We start from the raw sequence: 19,429 nt of genomic DNA, 5'->3' as shown, positions 1-19,429 counted from the left end.
CTTTTGGTAATTATTGACTCAAGAATGGTTGCAAATGCAGCTATATTCAGGATGTTGGAACTTGTATACCTATGGATGCCATAAACAAACAATCTGAATTCTTCAGGCTCCATCCGTTTCGAAGTTAAAGGAAGTAAAATCTGTTTTTTTGTTTTTTTTTTTTTAAGGGCAATGTTCTCTGCCCGAGAGCGCACTGGGGTGCAAGCTGCACCCAAACACATGGGGCTGGACGGGGTGATCATTTCGGTCATTCTAGGGGGCGGGCCGTTCAGTTCGCTCACTCCACCTTCCTCAAAAGAGTTAAAAAAAGGCTATATGCCACATCGTTCTCTAAAGTTTGGCTTCACCTTGGTTTATCATATTAGTTTTAAGGAAAAAAGAATGCTAACCATCCTTGTATCCCCTGCACCTGGACTCATGGGGGTTTGAAATGACCGCTCTGTCCCCATGGACCTCCCCTAGAGGTACGATTAGCACTCTCTATACATCAGTTTTATTATCCACCTTGTTCCAGACTATCACATAACTAATGAAAACTTTAAAGTGCTATTACGTAGGAAGGAATCCTACTGTGCAGGGGCACCATATCAACAGTTTAGTACCCCTCCATGATATGCAAAACATATTAGGCAGAGTAGAGAATTATCTACTTTGCATCGGTAATTCTTACCACATGGCAACTTAAATGCGGCTGAATTTTGTAAATAGGTAGACCCCATGGTTCCTTTCTCACATGTCAAGTTTTTCCCAAATGGAGTTGGCGAAGATAATTCAGGAGGGTACTTGTATCAATATATGGATAGTTGAGAAATATAGGGATTCATGTAAGGGTGTTAAAAAATGTGGTTTTGGTTAAACGGTTCGGTCCATGGTGTATGAGGTAGAGGTACAAAAAAGCGAACCGTTTATTAAACAGTTTCATTATCTAAACTGTTGATTAAACGATTATATATTTCCTAAATGGTTTCATATAAAATGCCTACCAAAAAACTTACTCTTATAAAAAAAAATCATAACCAATTGTTTAATATAAACATATTCTAATATAAAATAATAATAATAATAATAATAATTTAATATAAACTTATTGTATGTTTTTGAAAAGCATAAACAATTTTATCAATATAGGGTGAAGCCATGAGAATGTCAAAGATTCAGAAGGGTGTCATTTATTTAAAATATAAATCAAAACCTAATCGGTTGTAATAGATTAAAATCAAAAGTGAACCATTTATTAAACGCTCATTTTTTTAAACCAAAATCGAACCATTTATTAAATAGTTTTCACGATTCCAGTGTAAATGGTTTGGTTTTGGTAAATGGTTTTTTTTGTTAAATGGATTTTGATACCCTTGGATTCTTAGAAATACATAAAAGAGTATATGATTGAATTTGAGGCTGAAATTTCACATATGGCCAATCCAAAAATGTTTTAAAATTTACCATATCACCACACCACTTGACATAAGTTGGTGGATAGAGTAGATATTTCTCTACTCTGGGTCAAGTAGAAACCTTTTGCCAACATAATTTGGGAAGTGGCAAGTCAACATATGGGAATACGATTGTGTTAGTGTGGGGCCAATGGGTGCGTACACAGAAGCATTAACAGGGGTAAAATTTTCACCTTTCATGGGAGGCGGGGTGGTCATTTTTCCCCATCTTGCATCTGGACATAGGAACCACACTCCCGAACAAAGTCCTTTTTCCGTCAACATATATAGTTGATAATGATAAAGAGAGGGAGAGGACTGATTTTGGTAGATCAATAAGCCCAATTGTCCAGCCTGGTAGGGCGGACTGGACTTGTATTTTGTGGCCCAAACGTTTGGATTTGGGTAATTGGGTCTCCATAATGTTTTGTTTAGGTTGGCCCATCAAATTATGTAACCCTGACCTGTTGGTGCATAGAAAGAAATATAGAACAAATGGCATATGCAAAGGGAAGGGGGAACCTTACGTGACTGTCTCCAAACAAGCCCTTTAACCAGGACAGAACCACTCCATCCCGAAAAACAACTTTGATTTTTTTTTCTTTATTTTCTTTTCTGGGTATTCTCCTGTGCTTTCAATTAAAACTCTAAACGTGAATGCCCACCACTCATTCTATCCTCTTTTCAGCATTCATTTTCTCCTTTCCTCTTCTTGGCCCCATTAGGTTCTGCAAGTGTTCTCGACTTCCAAACTGAATATAACCTTGCCAAAACTGACCAGAGGGTCTGGTCCTGGTCCTGGTCCTGGCCCTTCACTAGCTATTCAAAGAGAAAACCAGGCTGGTTTCCTCCTCATCTTGGACTGTGTTTGGTGACAAACCCAAACTCAGACCTGGTTAAAGAATAAAAGAGAGGAGGTAAGATTTAGGGGAATAGGACGGAGGGCATAGGACAAGCTCTTTGTCCCTTCTAAAGCAATAATTTTTTTGGGTGTTGAAAGTGGACAAAGGAGTTGGGTTTTTTGCACAGAGCCTTAAATGAGTGCATGTGGGTAGCTTCAGCAATCTGTTTTGGATTTCATTGTTTAGAGTGAGAATTGAGAAGTGAGAGCTCATTGTCACCCAAGCTTTCATGTGAAAAGTCACTGTTTCTGTTGACTTCCATCAAACTCTTTAATCTATTTTCCAGCATTTTTCTAGTAAAATGGTCACTGTTGTTTAAAGCAATCCAGTGCCATAGGTATCTGTTTGGGTAATAAGAAAACTTTTCAATAACCCGAAGGCAAAAGTCTATCTTTCTATCTAAGAAGGTTAGATTCATTTTCACTGTCCCTGCCCTGTTTTGTACTCTGTATGAGAGGGGTTGTATGGTCTTCCAAGCATGGTTTGAGGTATCGGATCAGATCGGCCGATTTTGGCCGGATTGGATCTGTATTGGCCAAGACAGATCTCGATACCGATCCGATCCAACTGCATGGACAGTGGGTAAAAATGTAAAAAAATTAATTTTTTTTTTAATAAGAAAACAGGGACAAAAATGTCATATTTGCTCGAGTTTGGGCGATCCCAATCCATATCGACCGATCCAATCCAGCTGATACCAAGATCACGAACCATGCTTCCAAGGCTGCATGTTTGGGAGCCAATTGTATCTCCTGCTGCTTTGCCATTCCTCATACTCTAATCCAAAGTCGGCAAATTCAACTCAACTCTAAGCATGCCCTTTAAACTGTTCAACAAAGTTTATTCAAAATAGATTTAATTTTTTTCTGAAGATCTCATGCATGCACTGAGTTGTTTCAGGGAAATCAAAATGATCTAACCACCTAAATTATCATATTGGTGACGAATAAGGGGTAAAATGGTCAAAAAATCCAACTTTTTAAGAAGAATCAGGGACAAATTGATTCGACACGGCCGATCCATGTCGACATCATATCGATTTCAAGTTACTGAAATACCCATTCCGATACTGTGCACTAGAGAACAGTTCAACCACCATCGTAGGGTTCACATATCACAAAAGTAAAATCAAGAAGCCATTCATGATCAAGTTGGGCCCACTGTGAAGTGGCATTATACCTATTATGTATTGCTTCAATGTGTGCATTTATAGCAAATTTTGGAGAATAGCAATTCACAGCAATAAATGTGAAGACGAATTGTGTGTTAATAAATGCATATCTCTCATCCAAAATTAGAATTTCCAAAGTTTTGTGAAGTTTTGTTCATAAAACTTCTCATTCCAGACTTGGGGCCCATCTTATAAAGGACCCTCCACCCATCTTATTGGTTGAATTTTATAAATTTTTCTATTGGTGGACTTGTTTGGAACCTTGTGTTCCTAAGTGCCAAGTAAATGATTAATTAACCTTGTGTGTTTGTTTTAATCCTCTCCAACCACGTTAATTAGTTATATTGATCAAGCTATTGGGGTTTAATGATCCCCCTAAGAGGGCTTTATAGATCATTAGTGAAACAACACATTGTCTTGCTATTTAGAAATACTCACCATATATGGTTAAAACTAAATCTAAGAATATGTTAGTTGATATTCAAACTAAATGGCATGGTTATAATTATGATTTTGATTATGGAGGGGCCAATGGAACAGCTGGCTTTTTAATTGAGAAAATTAGTAAGGTCTAAATGAGATAATATTATATGTTACTCTAATAACAAAACCTTTGGTTGGATTATGTAATGGTTATATAAGATCTAGAACACATCAAGCAAGTTAGTTTACACAAATGATGAAAAGGGGAAAAAGCTTGTTGCTCAAACCAAAATTTAGGGTAGGAGAATAAATCTTTATTGGCCAATCTCTTGTCAAGAATAGGTTTTAGGTTAAAATAAATAAAATCACTTAAAGTTTACTATTTTATTATTTTATAACACATATTCTCCTCGTACATATATCATTTTCATAAAATTAATGAGACATTTATTATATGTGGCTTATTGGTGAAGCCTTTTTCGAACTCATTTAATAAATTAAGGGTAAATGTTCTCTGGGGTGGCTGCCACGCCCCAACATAGTGGGGAGCGAATGACCATTCCGTCCCCATGAAAGATAAAAATTCCATCCACCGAGATATCAGTGTGCGCACTCTCATGGGCTGCCACTTGCGCGTGTCTCCCATAAATTAGATACACATTCTCTTTCTTTTGCAAGATATCAACATCCGGAAGGCAAACAAATATATTACATTTATGGGAAAAATGACTATTCGGGAGCATGGCCTCTGCGCCCATATACAGTATGGGGCGAAATAACCACCCCACCCCCATGAGAGGTGGAAATTCTGCCCCAGTTGATGCTTTTATGCGTGCTTCAATTGGCCCTCACACTGGGACCGTGCTCCCAGACAGAAAACTCTTGCCCTACATTTATATATGAAAAACCAAGAACCTTTCCTATCTTCAAAATCTACCCTATGATCACTTGAACAAACCTTTTTTTTTAACCTCTCAAGCAATTGATATTTCCTTTTCAATATTGATCGAAGAAAAGGACTAATCCACTTGAATCTTCTAAAAAATGAGCTAGTCATTTGCACCCAATTGAACACAAAACCATAATTAGTAGCAACACAGACCCTTTCTTCTTTTACTTTACATACATAGATATCAATCCATTACTATAGGCAACTAGCTACAATAGCCATCCAACATGCTTCTATGTAGTATTTTCTTTGGTGTAAATTAAACCCATGAAATTAACAATTAAGGACAGACATGTACATACATGCAAATACCAATATGCAAGTGTATACAACCAAAATTAGAAGAAACCTTTGAGTGATTTACTTGCCACCAAGAACAAGAAAGCATCTAAGTTCTTGTGGGGGACCAATGTAAAAGCATCATCAAAGTGTGAAGAAATAGTAAGAGCTGTAAAGTCTTTTAACGATGATGAGGGGGAGAATGGTGATGAAGGAAGAGAGTAAATTTAAAGAGATTAGATAACGATGGATGTCATCTCAAGTCGAGGATTTAGAAAGACTCAGTATCATTCTTGCTTGAATCTATGCATGAGACAATGGCATTTATGTTAAGCAATTAGGACAGGTATTGAACAAGCTCTGTACGTATAGCTCGCAAAGAAGTAAGGTTTAAAAGGGTAGAGGTGGGGGTAACAAGAAAGGAGAAATTAAAGAGAGCATGATATGTTTATGGATGGTAGGCCCTCACATCACATGCAAGCAAACATCAAGATACTTTGGACTTTGGAGGGAGAGCTTATCACTCAAACTTGGGTAACAAACCCCACCCCACCCTCTCTCTCTTCCTCCATTGTTTTTGAAATACTTAAATCCATCTTGTCTATGTTTTGCTGTCTAAGGAAAGCTATTGACTGATATAGATCAAGTTGAAAGACATGAACTGACTAAAAAGGTCATAGCTCCGGAGTTGAGCAAGAACTTTATCACACATGAGAATATGAACTTTAGAATGACAAGACTAAAAGTTATCACACTATGCACTCAAACCATTATGCAGTTGAGACATATTAATTCCATCATTACTAGGTCTCTCAATCTCTTAAACACTAGGACAAAGTTCCTTTGACAATACCTAACTCAATTGTTCGATCTCCTCTTATACCCCTTCCCCCATTTCCTCGTCCTCCTTTTCCTTATTATTATGGTGAAAGGTTTCATATGTGGTCATATATGAACACCGTCAACACTTCAACCATTGGATATGAACACTTGATCCTTGAAACTGAAGTGTTGACCCTTTTTCATACACACTCGATCGTAGATGAAAACTTCGTTTAGTTTCATGGGATTGAGGTTGGGGCTAGTTATATTAGCCTAAGGGCATGCTTGATTTTTGGTATCATAGTCTCCTTGACAAATAGCAAAGGCCAAACATATTGTTGTTCCATTTGTTTGATATAAAATATAGAAAATATTTTCCATTTCACTTCGATGAACATCATTAATTAAGCTTTTTATGAGACTAAAATTTAAATGCTAAAGGATTCTATGTAGCTTTACATTACATGACATAAGCTTGTGCTTGTAATTGATTTTCCAACAAATGCACGCGTGTTTGAGTCATAATCATCACTTAAGTCTATCTTTCGATGAGTGATGAGAAAAAAGTATAATTGTCCTTAACTAACTAACTAACTTCATGATAGCTTAGTTTGTAAAAAATATTGAAAATTTTTACCATAAATTAGGTATTATATCACATCTCTAAACAACATAATTGTTTAGGGTTATGATAAAACCTAAAGGCTAAAAGATTCCATTCTTCTAATTCTATAAAGAAGAATTACATATCTAAGTAGAGTTTTTAAGTCCACAATTAACAATCCTTAAGCTTAGATACCCTACCTTTACAAACCAGATGGTGAAAATGTAGTACTTTTGAAATGCAATGTAATAAATAGAAAATGAACAATTAGAATAGCCAAATCAACTCTCCACATGTAGAAAATAGCTGGCTGTCAAAGAAAGTCTTTCTTAACAAATGGTTTATGAAATATTTATCATATTATTAATTTTACAATATTAAGACAAAGGGTATTATGGTAATAATAAAAGAAACAGAAATATACTAACAAAGAAAAATGAGACATACAAAAGTATAAATGTTAAATGCTCCATGACTACTACTGTTTCAGTTTCATAAATTAAAAAAAAAAAAAAAAAAAAAATTCAGTTTCTCCCCACTCATGGTAAAGAGAGAATCTCTTCAACCACCCTCATCTAATCTTCCGATTGGCTTGGAGAAAGGTACTTTCACATCATGAATATAGGGGTGGGAGTTAATAATAAACCCAGAATCCAAACATCACCATTGGTGAAGAGATTCACTTTTCACCCTAGGTGATGGAAAACTTAATCCTTACAAGAAAAAAAGCATCCATATTAGTATGATCAAACAAATTGTGAAGCTAAAGTGTGTAGAGAGAGAGAGAATATATTCTCAACATGCCATCTAAAAAGAATATAACATCAGCCCTTTGTCAACCTATACATTAAGGGCATCTTGTGTAAAGGAAAGGGAAAAAGAGCAAAAGACAATTCACAATAGATAAAGGGCGAAGGATCTCTTTTGGGTATATGTAAACAAAGTTAAGTATCTTGAACTTACCATGACAACATCAAAACCTTTTTTAAATCTTTGCATAGTAAAAGCTATCTCTAATTGTCTTCACACACAACCACTCTCATCACATCATGAACTACATAACTCAAATCCTACTATGGTAAAACATAAACAAATGAGAGAATTAAAAAGAATCTAATCAACCATATAATATTTTTACCAAATACTAACTCTTTCCTTAATTTGTTAACTTACCACATATGAAGCTTACCTTTAAAGAGAAAAAGGCAAAACAATAGGTTCAATCACAAATGATCCCATTTGGTTATATATAGCAATAGCTTTGTAAAAGATTATATGATATCCACTTCCTTGGAAAGTAATAATATTATTGGTTTGGTGGAAGAAGCTTCCTTGGCTTTAAGCCTCTTCATCCACTTGAGGGGTTGTTTTTAAACATCACTATCTGTCACGTGACAACACCCCCCTTCACGTAAAATCCGTGCGTTCTTTCACTGTCCCTCACATTGCTATCTCCACTCTCCCAGATTATGCGTTATCGCACAACCAAAAGTAATGTTGGTTTGCCCTTTCCACGCTTCCATGAGTTTAGAAGCTGATTCTCTCATCCTCAGTGCTGATGTGGGGTCATCGGGCCCACCATATGTCGAATCTACCCGTTCGTAACACGTTCTGTTGATGGAAGTGGACCCAGATGAATCTCCGTCGTCGTTCATCAGAGTCAAAAAAAAAAGAAAAGATTATAACCGTCAGCGTTCATCGGTGGGGGCCACCGTTAGATGGGTGGGCGCGCATGCCTCATGGTGCTTTTTTGGCACGCGCAAATCCCGTCTATAGAGAGTGAGAGTCGCTTTTTTTCAAAGCCAAGCGTTGAAAAAGAAGCCTTAATTTATTATCTTCTTTTACAAAACGAGGAAGTTTAAATTAAATTAAGTTATAAGTTAAAGCCTTAAAAAGATTTATTCACCGTTGATGGTTCATCACGTGGTAATGATGATCGGACGGTCCTTGTTTGGGACTTCGTGAATGAAGAAAAGTCAACTAATGTGGGAGATCGTGAATCGAGCCAGATCGAGGGTCCTACATTAGTGGAACACAGTCAATCACTACCGTCTATTGTTTTGAATAAAGAAAGTCAACGAGGAGATTGATCTAGGCTTCGGGTGGGGTCCACATTTAGCCAACAAGGGCTAACCAAACCCTATAGTGTGGGCGTGGCCCAAATATATTCGAGGCAGGTGAAGACTCAAAAAAAAAAAAAAAAAAACAACATTTACTTACCCCCACCCGACAGAGGCACCACTATAACCAATATGAAACTACCACGTGTTATACCAACTCGTGAGCCCCACTCTCCCATCACGCGTGCCAGATCCAACGGTTGGCATCTCATTTGTGAACCGTGATATCCGGAAAGCATTTCCCAGGCTTTCATCCGACGGTTGGAAATTCCAGGGTTTGACTCCATAGTGTCTTGTGGACTTGTGGTGGGCGAACATCCCGACACCCGAATTCAATAGCTAACCGTGGTTAGATCTTGATTCGACCCTCGGGTTAAACCGAATTCCTCTCTCTTTCTGAAGTCCCTCTCTTTGTCTTTAAAGCTTTATTTCTTCTTTTGATCTCTGTGCAAGCATCCTTTTTTCACATTCTTCGATCTTTGCAGTTTTCACGCGAACCGCCGAAATTGCGAGAAAAGCTTCGAGTTGCAGTTTAATCTGAGCTTTGTTTTTGGATACTTCGTGTCGGGATCTTCTCATATAACTAAAGGTTTGACTCTGTTACTGTTAGTATTTCAGTTGTTCTAGCAAGTTTCTCTGATTTCAGTCCGGATTTTTGTGTATGTTTCTTGTGAATTTCGTCTGGTTTCAGCTTAACCTATTTGTTTCGTGAATGATATGAGCTTCATTTTGAGTTCTTCCAAGTTGATTTGGTTATGGTTGATTCTGGAGCTTTCCTTTATGTAACACTGTAAAACTTGCTCATCATTTTACGGGCTTGGTGGGGTTTTATTTGAAGTAGAAAACCGGTTCCTTCCCGGTTTGGGGCCGTTTTTAGAAGTCTCCTGGGTCTCGTTGCGATCTGTGTTTGGTTTAGAAGTTGGATGCATTCTTGGTTTAATACTTTGTTTCTACTACTTCTTGTTTGATTTTTGGGTTTTCTCATTTCTTTGGGTTAAACTTAAAAAGGGCTATTATTTCTTACAATTTCAAGTTTGCCTCTCAATTATAGCTGTGTTGTCGCTTTTGTTTGATTATCTTAATCCCTTTCTAGTGGTCTCCTACGGATTCTACTGGGTTTTTTTTATTTCTCTAGTTTTAGAGAATCGCGCTCATTGTGTTTCCAATTTTGTTTTTAGCCAGAGTTTATTTGACAGAATAAATCAGCATGCCTTGGACGTCTTCTTTTGTTAACTACAACAGGAAGTGTGTACGCATAGTGGTTTTCTTCCGTGTCATACTGTAAATTTGTTTCTTCTGTGGTAAGATCTCTCTATCCAAGCATATTATCTGTTACTTAATTTTTCAACTTCTCCTCAAATTGTCTCGGTTGTTCAAGTTTTGGACTTCTCTCTCTCATCCATCCTGTGGATGTCATATGGCTTTTATGGATTCTTGATGCAGGTGATATTCCTTTCCTGTGTGAAGGGGTTCTTTTCGTTTCAATCGTCCTGGTCCTAAGTGATATACTGGTTTTGGAGGAGTGAGAATGTACGTTGTGGTTAACCTGAAGAGATATCGAGCAGTGAAGGAAGTGGGAAATTTTACAATGAATGTTAGGATCATTGCGTATTACCAACTGATGAAAGTTTGTCAGGTAAATGCCTCTATTTTCTATTTAAATTTCTTTACTGGTGTTAAAATACTTATTGCTCCTCCCTATTATTATATGGTTTTCTATGAGCTTAATCTTGATTATCTCGAAATATGTACTCTCCTTTCTTGCTATGAGAGTGGTTAATTAACATGTTAATATTTTTCAGTAACGGCAGAACTATGTTGTAATTTTCGATGAGTGTTTGTATGGGAAAGTTATAGTAGTATTCCTACTCTTACAAGCCTTTAATAAAGATTATTGTGCTGAGATTATGCTTTCTCTGTTCATTATTGTGGTGAGTATATACAGATATACTGTGTGGTTGGTTGATTGGAGGGTAACCTCATAAGGAACCAGGAATTTGATGACAGGAATGACAGTGAAGTTCTAATCCTTAGAATTTGAAATGAGTGTAGTTAGAAGTTAGAGGTTAAAAAGTAAGATGATTTTGGAGATTATTAATATTGAGTATCATGTTTCTTGATATTGTTTCAAGTTAAAATTGTTCACATTAGTTTCATTCTGTACAATCTAGATTTTGAGGATCTAAACAAAGCCCAATTGGAAGAATTGTATTCAACAAAAATTGCCCCTATTTGTTGTTTGAACAATCAGTTTGCAGGGTATTATATGAGATTTTTTTTTTATAAAAAAAATGGAATTATTTGTTTATTTGCTGGGTTTCAAAGCTAATAATACACATAATATAGCACAGAATAGCCTCAGGTCAAGCTTTTGAAACATCTAAGATTAACAAAAAAGCAAATTAATTTAGGATATGCTTATCTCGTATAAATTATGAGAGATATCGATACTTTCATATTGTGCTGCTACAATTCCCCCCCCCCCTTTTCTCTTGTGGAGGGGCGCAGGGGTGGTGCAAAGTGATGAACTTGGGGGGGGGGGGGAGTTGCAGAGTCTGAAACTTGGGTGGGTCATTATTATTCAATATAACATGCTATATTTGCGATCTATAATGGCTCACAATATCCACAACCATAATATAAAAAATGATAACCAGATTAAGATCATAACCGTCCATTATACAGAATATTTGTACAGATTTTAACATACAATATCTGATATACAAAAATTCTGAGTTATGCCTGTCTTTTTCATGTTGAATATTTTCAGTATGTATCTCTTGTTTAGCTGATAAGTTCAATAATGTTTGTGTCCCTAGCATTCATTTGTTTGCTTTGTGGTGGCAGGCCGAGTATTTCCGTCAGTTGCTTAAGCCTGTTACGTAGTTTAGATATTACGTAGCTCCAAGACATAGAAAGTGACTGCCCTTTGCTTTATTAAGTCATTAATTGGGAGGCAGTTGAAGATTTGGAGTATATGTTTATGGTGGCTGTTAAATTGGGATAGACAGCTTTCTTGTACAATGATGACAATAGCTTAAGTACCCCTTTCATCATTTGCTTCATACCATTTTCACTGGGTAGGCCTCCTGATACCTTAGAAAATCTGCTCCCCAATAAACCAAGCAACTCCCTACTTAAGGCCATCGCTGCACCAATTCATTCTTACTGTGTTCGAGTGTTCAGCAAAAACCGCTCATGCAGAGTGACCAACAAGTTTACCAACAAAAGGTGGTGTCACCTCATGCATATCAAGTTGGTGGTAGTTGTATGCATAATGGCTCTATGGCTTCCCCTGCCCTGGGTATAACTTTGCCTCCACCAACAAAGCAATCAACACCCCTTCATGGGGTAGAGCTGCAGCCTTTAGAAGTCTGTCCCAAGAACTTCATCATCTTCGACCAGAATGATAACAGAAGCCGGATCATGTTCCATCCTGCACTTGCCCACAAATTCAGTTTCCCTGGCTTTGATATCCAAGCAACTGACATTGAAAATGACGGTGGGAAGAACAATGAGGACAGGGTGAACAGAGATTCCTCTCCTACCTTCAAAGAGGACACGGAGGATATTGATGCATTGTTGAGTTTGGAAGAGGAAGAGCAGGAAGATGGGGATGAGGTTAGCACCGCACGAACTCTTGGCAGCTGTGGAAGCAATTCAACAGATTCATGCTCAAACTATGGTTCGAAACCAAGCAAGCGTAAGATGAATTCTTCTGTTCCGAAGTTGTGCTCTGGCTGCAGCAGCAGCAGCAGTAACAATAGCAGCAACAGCAGTGAAAGGAAGCGGCTGAGGATGAAAAAGATGGTAAAAGCACTTCAGGGAATTGTCCCAGGTGGTGACCAGATGAATACAGTTGCTGTTCTTGATGAGGCTGTTAGGTACCTCAAGTCTCTGAAGGTGGAAGTGAAAAAGCTTGGTATAGGGGATTTGAAGATGTGAAAGAATGCCATGGTAACAGATAGTGGACTCTCCCTTTATCTATTTTAATTTTGAATAATCTCTGTTTTAGTTAGGCTATTATCACTTTCACTTTCTATATCTGTAGTATCTTTAACAGCATGGAGGTTTTTGGGAGGATGATGATGATGACCGGAGATAAGATCATGTGGGAAAGGCTTATGATGCTTTTGATGGTGGGGTGGTGTTGTTTATGAATGCAAGGTTTGGTGTTTGGGCTGGAGGGGGGGGGGGGTGGAGTTTCAACTTTAAGGCTTTCTCTGACTGACCCTCTGGGATTTATTGTTCTTCGGGTTGGGACTTGGGAAGAAGGGTAGGGATGGGAAGGAGGGAATTTAACTTTTTCTTTCGCTTTGATGGGGGAGGAGAGTGGTATGGTGGGTGGAGGGAGTTAATGTAATCTGTATGTTTTTTTTTTCCAACTTTCTTATCAGTATGTCAAATCTCGTTTTCTGACTTTGGGCTGCTACTGGCTCTTTTAATGCCATAATGTTTCTGTTATATATATTAAATGCTAGCACTCTCTCTTGTCTTAGCTGCTTTGGTAGACTTACTTTAAGCAAATTCCATTGTTTAACTATCCCTTAATTGTTTGTTGTTGAATCTGATTCAATCCCATTTATTTTATAGTTGCTTAAATGGGTATTGATTACTTTACGTGGGCAAGACTCACTCCAATCACTCTCTTTAGAATTTCTTATTCAGGGTTTGCAGTTCTTTTTGGGTGGATATTTGTTTTCATTTCGTATTGTTGGAAATCCAGGGACAAGAAGATTTATGGGTCTGTCATGCATGGATGGCTGTCTCTCACCTCATCAGCCCACCAATAGTTGGTAGTGTTTGTGGCATAAAACCCACTCATAGATTGGTTCATGGAGAGCACAATTGTAAAATATTGGCCCTGGCACAGCCCTGTTGTGCCAGAGCCAAATCTCTCAGCTTGGTTGAATGCTGGCTCGGCTTAAGGTACATGTCTTTGGACTTGGTAGTGGTAGTGCATGGGTATGTATGACCGCATCTCCATATTGGATGGGGACCATACTAGCACACTTAAAGCTTTGGAGATTGGGTAAAAGAGTTGGGTGTGATTTAAGCTAGCTGTTCATCTTGTACTTTACCCAGTCCGGCCCTCTAAAAGGGGTTAAGAGGGATTGGGTAGAGCTATATTTATTCTTCAATTGTATTGATTGAGCTGTTCATCATATACTTTTTGACCTCCTTCCATAACCAAAAGTAATTGAAAGTGGATTGCTTTATAGACTCTGGTTCGGCTATGATGCAGAAGATCTGTTAGGTATATTGGGGGGGGGGGGGGCTCCCACCTCCTTCGGCTCCTTGCATGGAGCATGTGTTGGGATTCAAGCACCTGACGCCCTCTTTTTATCTGCTTTATTGTCTTTCTGATTGGTCTATGGTGTAGACCTCTTAGGTTTATTGGAGTTCCCACCTATCCGTTCCGTGCATGAAGCATGCTGTGATTCAAAAAAATCCCAACAAATACGCCGCCTTCCTCCACCCCCCAAAGAACTCTTACACTGACCGTGTCTCTGTTTATGATCTTTCTGATTAGTTTATAGGGTAGATTTCATGTTTAGTGATTATTTAGCTACCATCCTTGCATGAAGCAGGCTTCTTGTGGCCGCCACTTCTGTGCACGAAGCTTGCCAAGATTCATACCCTCAAGGCTTCAGTGCAGGTGGGAGTGGTGGTTGAAGTTGCATTGGAGGTGGTGTTCTATTTTGAATTTTTTTTTTTTTTTTTTTTTTTTATAATAGTGTTTTATTTTGAACTTGAAATTACTGTTTCACCCATCAAAATATTTTTCTTTCTTGTTTCTTTTTATTTCTGGGGTAGAGAATTTCAAATTGGAGTTTTTCTTTTTCTATTTCTATTTCTCAGAAATTTTTTTTTTTTTTTTGGTCTCGATTCATTCCCAGGAACCAAAAAGTGAATTGGTATTAACAAATGGATTTCTGATTTTTTTTGTTCTTAAAAAAAATATTAGAGAAATAGAAGTGATAACAGGCAAACCCAGAATGATAACCATATGAACAAATATTAAAGCAAATTAATGGATACATGTCGAAATTTGCTTGCGAAATGGATACATGTTGAGCCTTCATGTGTATTCTGTAGCTTTCACAATGAATCACTATGGTATCTTTTTCTATCTTGTGATTGGACTAAGCGAATCTGGGCTTCTGGCCCACTAGGATTGAGAACTAAGCACGTATCTGCTCCCTCGTTCACCTGCCTGTTTGCATCCTTACTTGGTTCAAGGGCCATGAACAAAGAATCTTTTTGTTGGTTTTTTTCTATTTTTATTATTACATGTTATTATATTTGGTCTGTACATAACAAAGTTCTTAACGCTGGTTTTAAGGTTGACCCGTTAGTGGTCATCCATAATGTTAATCGGTGGATTTTTAATCTTAACTTAATCCCGTCATCCATTGATCCACCTGTGATATCAACACAACACACACCCTACCCACCTAATCATTGTCCCAATAATATTGATTCTATAACTGACTCCAAAATGAACTTTCCTGGTTTGCCGGTCGCAGGAGTTTTTGATCCCGAACTTAGAATAACCAAGTGGACATTTTCCCTGTTCATTAGTGGACAAAGAACTCTAACTAGAACCGGTCGGATAGCATCCACGGATGACATGGAGGCAGAGCTTTGGGATATTCTTCAAAGATGGAAGATAGCAATTGCGAAACATATCATCTTAAAGGAGATATGATGCTGCAACGACAAACTTTTTGACCTCTTTACAACCAAATCCTCTCTCGTAATCCCTTGGAATATTTTACCTAGTTTTTTTAAACTTGTTGAACTCACACAGAATTTCTCTGTCCTAACTTTTAGATGGTGCCCTAACCTGCACAACTGTACATACTTTTAACCCCCTCAGTTTCTCTAAATATAACGTTGACTTTTGTCAAAAAATAAAACAAATAAAAAAAATCTTCATTTAAATTACTTAAATTGGATTTGATGGAAATACAAATTCAACATTTCAGCCTATACTCCCTATGTTTCTTAAAAACCATGTAAAAAGAAAGGATAATTTACCAGGGAGGAAGTATACATTAACGTTGATGTCATAATTACACTTCCTAGCTCTTCGGTAGATGTGACAGGGTCCATTTGATATAGGCTAACACCACACCCGGCCATCTTAGAGGTTACACCACACCCGGCCATCTTAGAGGTTAAATTTCAAGTCCAACAAATTATGGAAGTGGCCAAAAAGTCAATATTAAGTTTCAAAATTTATAAGTATACCATTTCATATCATTGATGCTGGTAAATTTTTTTTATCGGAGAGGGATAGCACATCGCCCGTGTATGGTAAACTAGCTGGCAGCACCAATGGATGGTATGTGATGGGTATCATATAGGAAGGTAAGAGGGTCATTTCAAAAGGGGAAGAGAGAGAGAGAGAGAGAGGGGGGTTGTGGGTGCTAGGTTACGGGGATAACCTTTTCTTCTCTTTCTAGATGTCTATATCGTAAATAACCCTACTGTGTAAGCTGGTTTTTTGACTAGCAATTAGAGGATCCCTATCTCCCTTGAACCCATGCTCGTCGTACTTGTTCACAGTGACTCTAGTGTCTCTGAACCTTCCCAACTTTGGTTTGACATTGTCTTGAAGCCTATTGTATTTTTTTTATTTTTTTTTGTATAACTTAAAGCCTATTGTCATAGATTCTGTTCTGTATGAACAATTTTTGGATTTCCCTAGGAGTAATGATTCAAGCTAGAAATCGAAGTCCTGGTTTCAATCATGACTGAAATTGAAAATAAATAGCCCAGTTCAGAAAAATCAATGGCTTGTTGAAAGTTGACCTTTAAGATCTCTCATCTGGAGAAGTCTATGTATGCAAAGCTGCATGCTCTTGCTCAAAATCTAAAGTGGACTTCTTCGGGTGAAACCAAGCCAAAACCAACCTGGGCTTTCCTTAAATCAGGGCCCAAGGGTGGTCTAGGCCCAGGGCTAAGTAATGGGCTTAGATCTGACTTGTTTAGCTCACAGTTCCAATATTCATATTGTTAAGCACTGAGTTTCCCTTCACCTCAAGTTAAGAGAGAAACTCTTAATCCATAGGGTTTGACCTTCCCATTGGATTGGAAAGAGTATTTCGGACATTTGTAAATAGGGGTAGGAGTTAATGATGACCTCCATCATTATAGGAGTCAAATCACATTTGATGAAGAGATTCTCTCCTCACCCTTGGTGCTGGAAAACTCTCCTATTTTGAACCCTTAATTTTATTCTTATAATTATCTTCTTTTAATTACAGAAATCACTGAAGGAGAAGTTTGTTTCACATGAAGCTGTTTAGGGAAGGTGGTTCACTATTTTTCAGCTACTAGGATGCCTGATCTTCATGACTCAAATCATTTGTTACTGAAATTCGAGGCCTATCTCTACTACATGGCTTACCATCTAGTTGATTTTCTCTCATACCGTATAATCCATCAAATCAATATATAGCTGATGTTGTAATTTTATTTGTTGGATAGGTACTGGTCCATTTGAGTTAACGATTTATCAAATTTCAAGGCCAAAATTTTGATCATATGACTCACCATGTATTCGATATATTTTTTTATTGTTTAAATCTTAAATCAAAATTGACCCACTTATTGTGGCACATAGAGTAATGCCTTTGGGCTCAAAACTTACCACATGTGCCAATTAGAATGTTAACAACACAACCACAAATTTTGAGATCCAGTTAACATTCTACATGACAGATTTTTAAGTCCAAGTAGGAAAATTCCAGCCCTACTTCACTTGCCTGAAACAGCCCATTACTTGTTTGCCTGATAAAAAATATGGATGTCCTAAGAATTGAGGCCTAAACCCAGCCCAACTCACAAATCTATAGTACCTGAGTAGGGCTTACAAGCTCATCATCCCAGCCATGTCCACTGACATCCCTAATTGAATGCTTATCTTAATCTTTCTAAAAAAAATAAAAACGTGTTAGCATCACCAATCACGCTTTAGCGTCACTAATCAACCTTAAAAAAAATCAACAATGGATTAGGTTTAGGCCCCTTTGCTGTATTACTATTAAAGGCTTCCTAAATAGCTAAACATTGTTAAGAAAAAACTACACTACTTGTGTTCCTTAATCATGGTATTTGAAGGATAACTGTCATTTTTTTAATCAACGATCACCGATCGCCTTTTTTCTCTTAACATAATGCGCTATAGGGGAAGCCCATACTAATAATGCCATCTTTTGAAAAATCTCAATTTAATCAGACAAAAAATTGATTATTCTATTATTTGTTCTTATTTGAATGAGGAACATATGATCAATGAGAATGTTCAATAATGCAGCATGACTTTCATACCTCATCTTGTGAGCCTAATGAGTATTTTCTGTTTCCATCCACATGTGATTAATTCATAAACTTATTAGGAGAAATTATGATAGTGATGGAAATTGACAAGTGAAAGGTACTGACAAATATTGGTTGTCTAAATATGCCAAAACATGGCCTACAAAGATAAGGTTTCCAATATGTTTAATTTAATACTGTTTTATTGAGACAATCAAGCTGGCAATATCATATTAGAGCCATAGTGAGATGGCAGTTTGTTAGCCATTACAGGGCATTAGAATACCCCAGAAGCTGGAGAATAATATTGCAAGAACAGTCATTTTCATCTTGGATCTACATTTCAAAAGACAAGATTTTTCAAATATTTCTAGGGTTTTTGGAAAATCGATTGAACTGCGCAAAATCGCGCAGCCAGATCACACAAAAAGACTACAGGCATCTAGATTCTAGACCCTTTCAACTAAAAACAAAGTTGGTTTGATCATAAAACCAAACAATCTATGTCAAGTGGAAGATTTGCTTCTTGAACTTAAAATCAGATTCTCTATCTTCTAATGTTCTGGGTTAATTAACACTTGTGGGTGTTACCCTAGTTGTTCCAATAAGCAAGCCAAGATTTGAATTCAAACCCAGGCCTGGGCTGGACCTTATCCCAAGATTTTTATAAGTCCATATGTTCAAACTTTGGCCCAAATTGAATATGGGCAAGCCCAGTATACCTCCTGGTGTTCCCGTGGAAGAATTACCCATCCTCGATTTGCAGAGGATATCCTTTTGATTGCTTTTCCAACTTTTGAATCTTGAAAAAGGTTCTGAAAATCTTTGTACTTCAACGGTCTGTCTTCTTCTTGCAAGTAAGGACGTAGCCATCTTGTAACCACTCAATTTTTTCTATCAAGGATAGATCCCCCCACCGTCATTACCTCTCACCCAATCTTTCACCAAAATAATAAATTAGTGTGCGAATGCGTCATCCCCTGTCTTTTGGATTTTTCTTTCTTTTAGCCTTCGTAGATCCCATTTTTGGAGCTCAAATGATAAGGGTATGAGTTAACTCATCACTGAATATGTGGACCTCTAGGATCCTTTTAAAATCTACCTACTAAAGTTTTCTACTTAATAACATACTCTGGCCTTAAAATCTTATTCTCTGTTCTAGCTGGCTTTGCTTCCCCTGTCTGAAAATGCTCTCAGTTCGAGAGTTGAGTTTATACCCAGTGGAAATCCTTTCGATTTCTATGATTCTATCGAGTTTCAGTCAAAACCCACGTTTTCTTTTTCCTGGTGGGTTTGTAATATAGCATGTCTCTGAAGTGGGTCTTCATCGAGGAGAAGAGGGGTGGTAGTGTTTGGTTCATGTGATTGAACTGTTATCGTCGGGTTTTGATTGTTG

At 37.5% G+C, this 19,429-nt stretch overlaps 1 protein-coding gene across 1 annotated transcript; it reads left to right on the top strand.

Moving 5' to 3' along the window:
- Positions 1 to 9,128: 9,128 nt before the first annotated feature.
- Positions 9,129 to 13,172, top strand: LOC122651647 (transcription factor bHLH144-like). The gene is made up of 4 exons (XM_043845128.1): positions 9,129 to 9,292; positions 9,886 to 10,004; positions 10,147 to 10,339; positions 11,551 to 13,172. The coding sequence occupies exon 4, from the start codon at positions 11,902 to 11,904 to the stop codon at positions 12,646 to 12,648; it is 747 nt and encodes a 248-aa protein (XP_043701063.1). The 5' UTR covers positions 9,129 to 9,292; positions 9,886 to 10,004; positions 10,147 to 10,339; positions 11,551 to 11,901; the 3' UTR covers positions 12,649 to 13,172.
- Positions 13,173 to 19,429: the final 6,257 nt, after the last annotated feature.

The sequence above is a fragment of the Telopea speciosissima genome, chromosome 2, assembly GCF_018873765.1.
Source record: "Telopea speciosissima isolate NSW1024214 ecotype Mountain lineage chromosome 2, Tspe_v1, whole genome shotgun sequence".
Lineage (NCBI taxonomy): Eukaryota > Viridiplantae > Streptophyta > Magnoliopsida > Proteales > Proteaceae > Telopea > Telopea speciosissima.
This window is presented reverse-complemented; position numbering and strand designations above follow the sequence as displayed.

What these genes read in the sequence shown, in the direction of transcription:
- LOC122651647 (XM_043845128.1), top strand. Translation starts at nt 11,902, where the DNA reads ATGCAGAGTGACCAACAAGTTTACCAACAAAAGGTGGTGTCACCTCAT.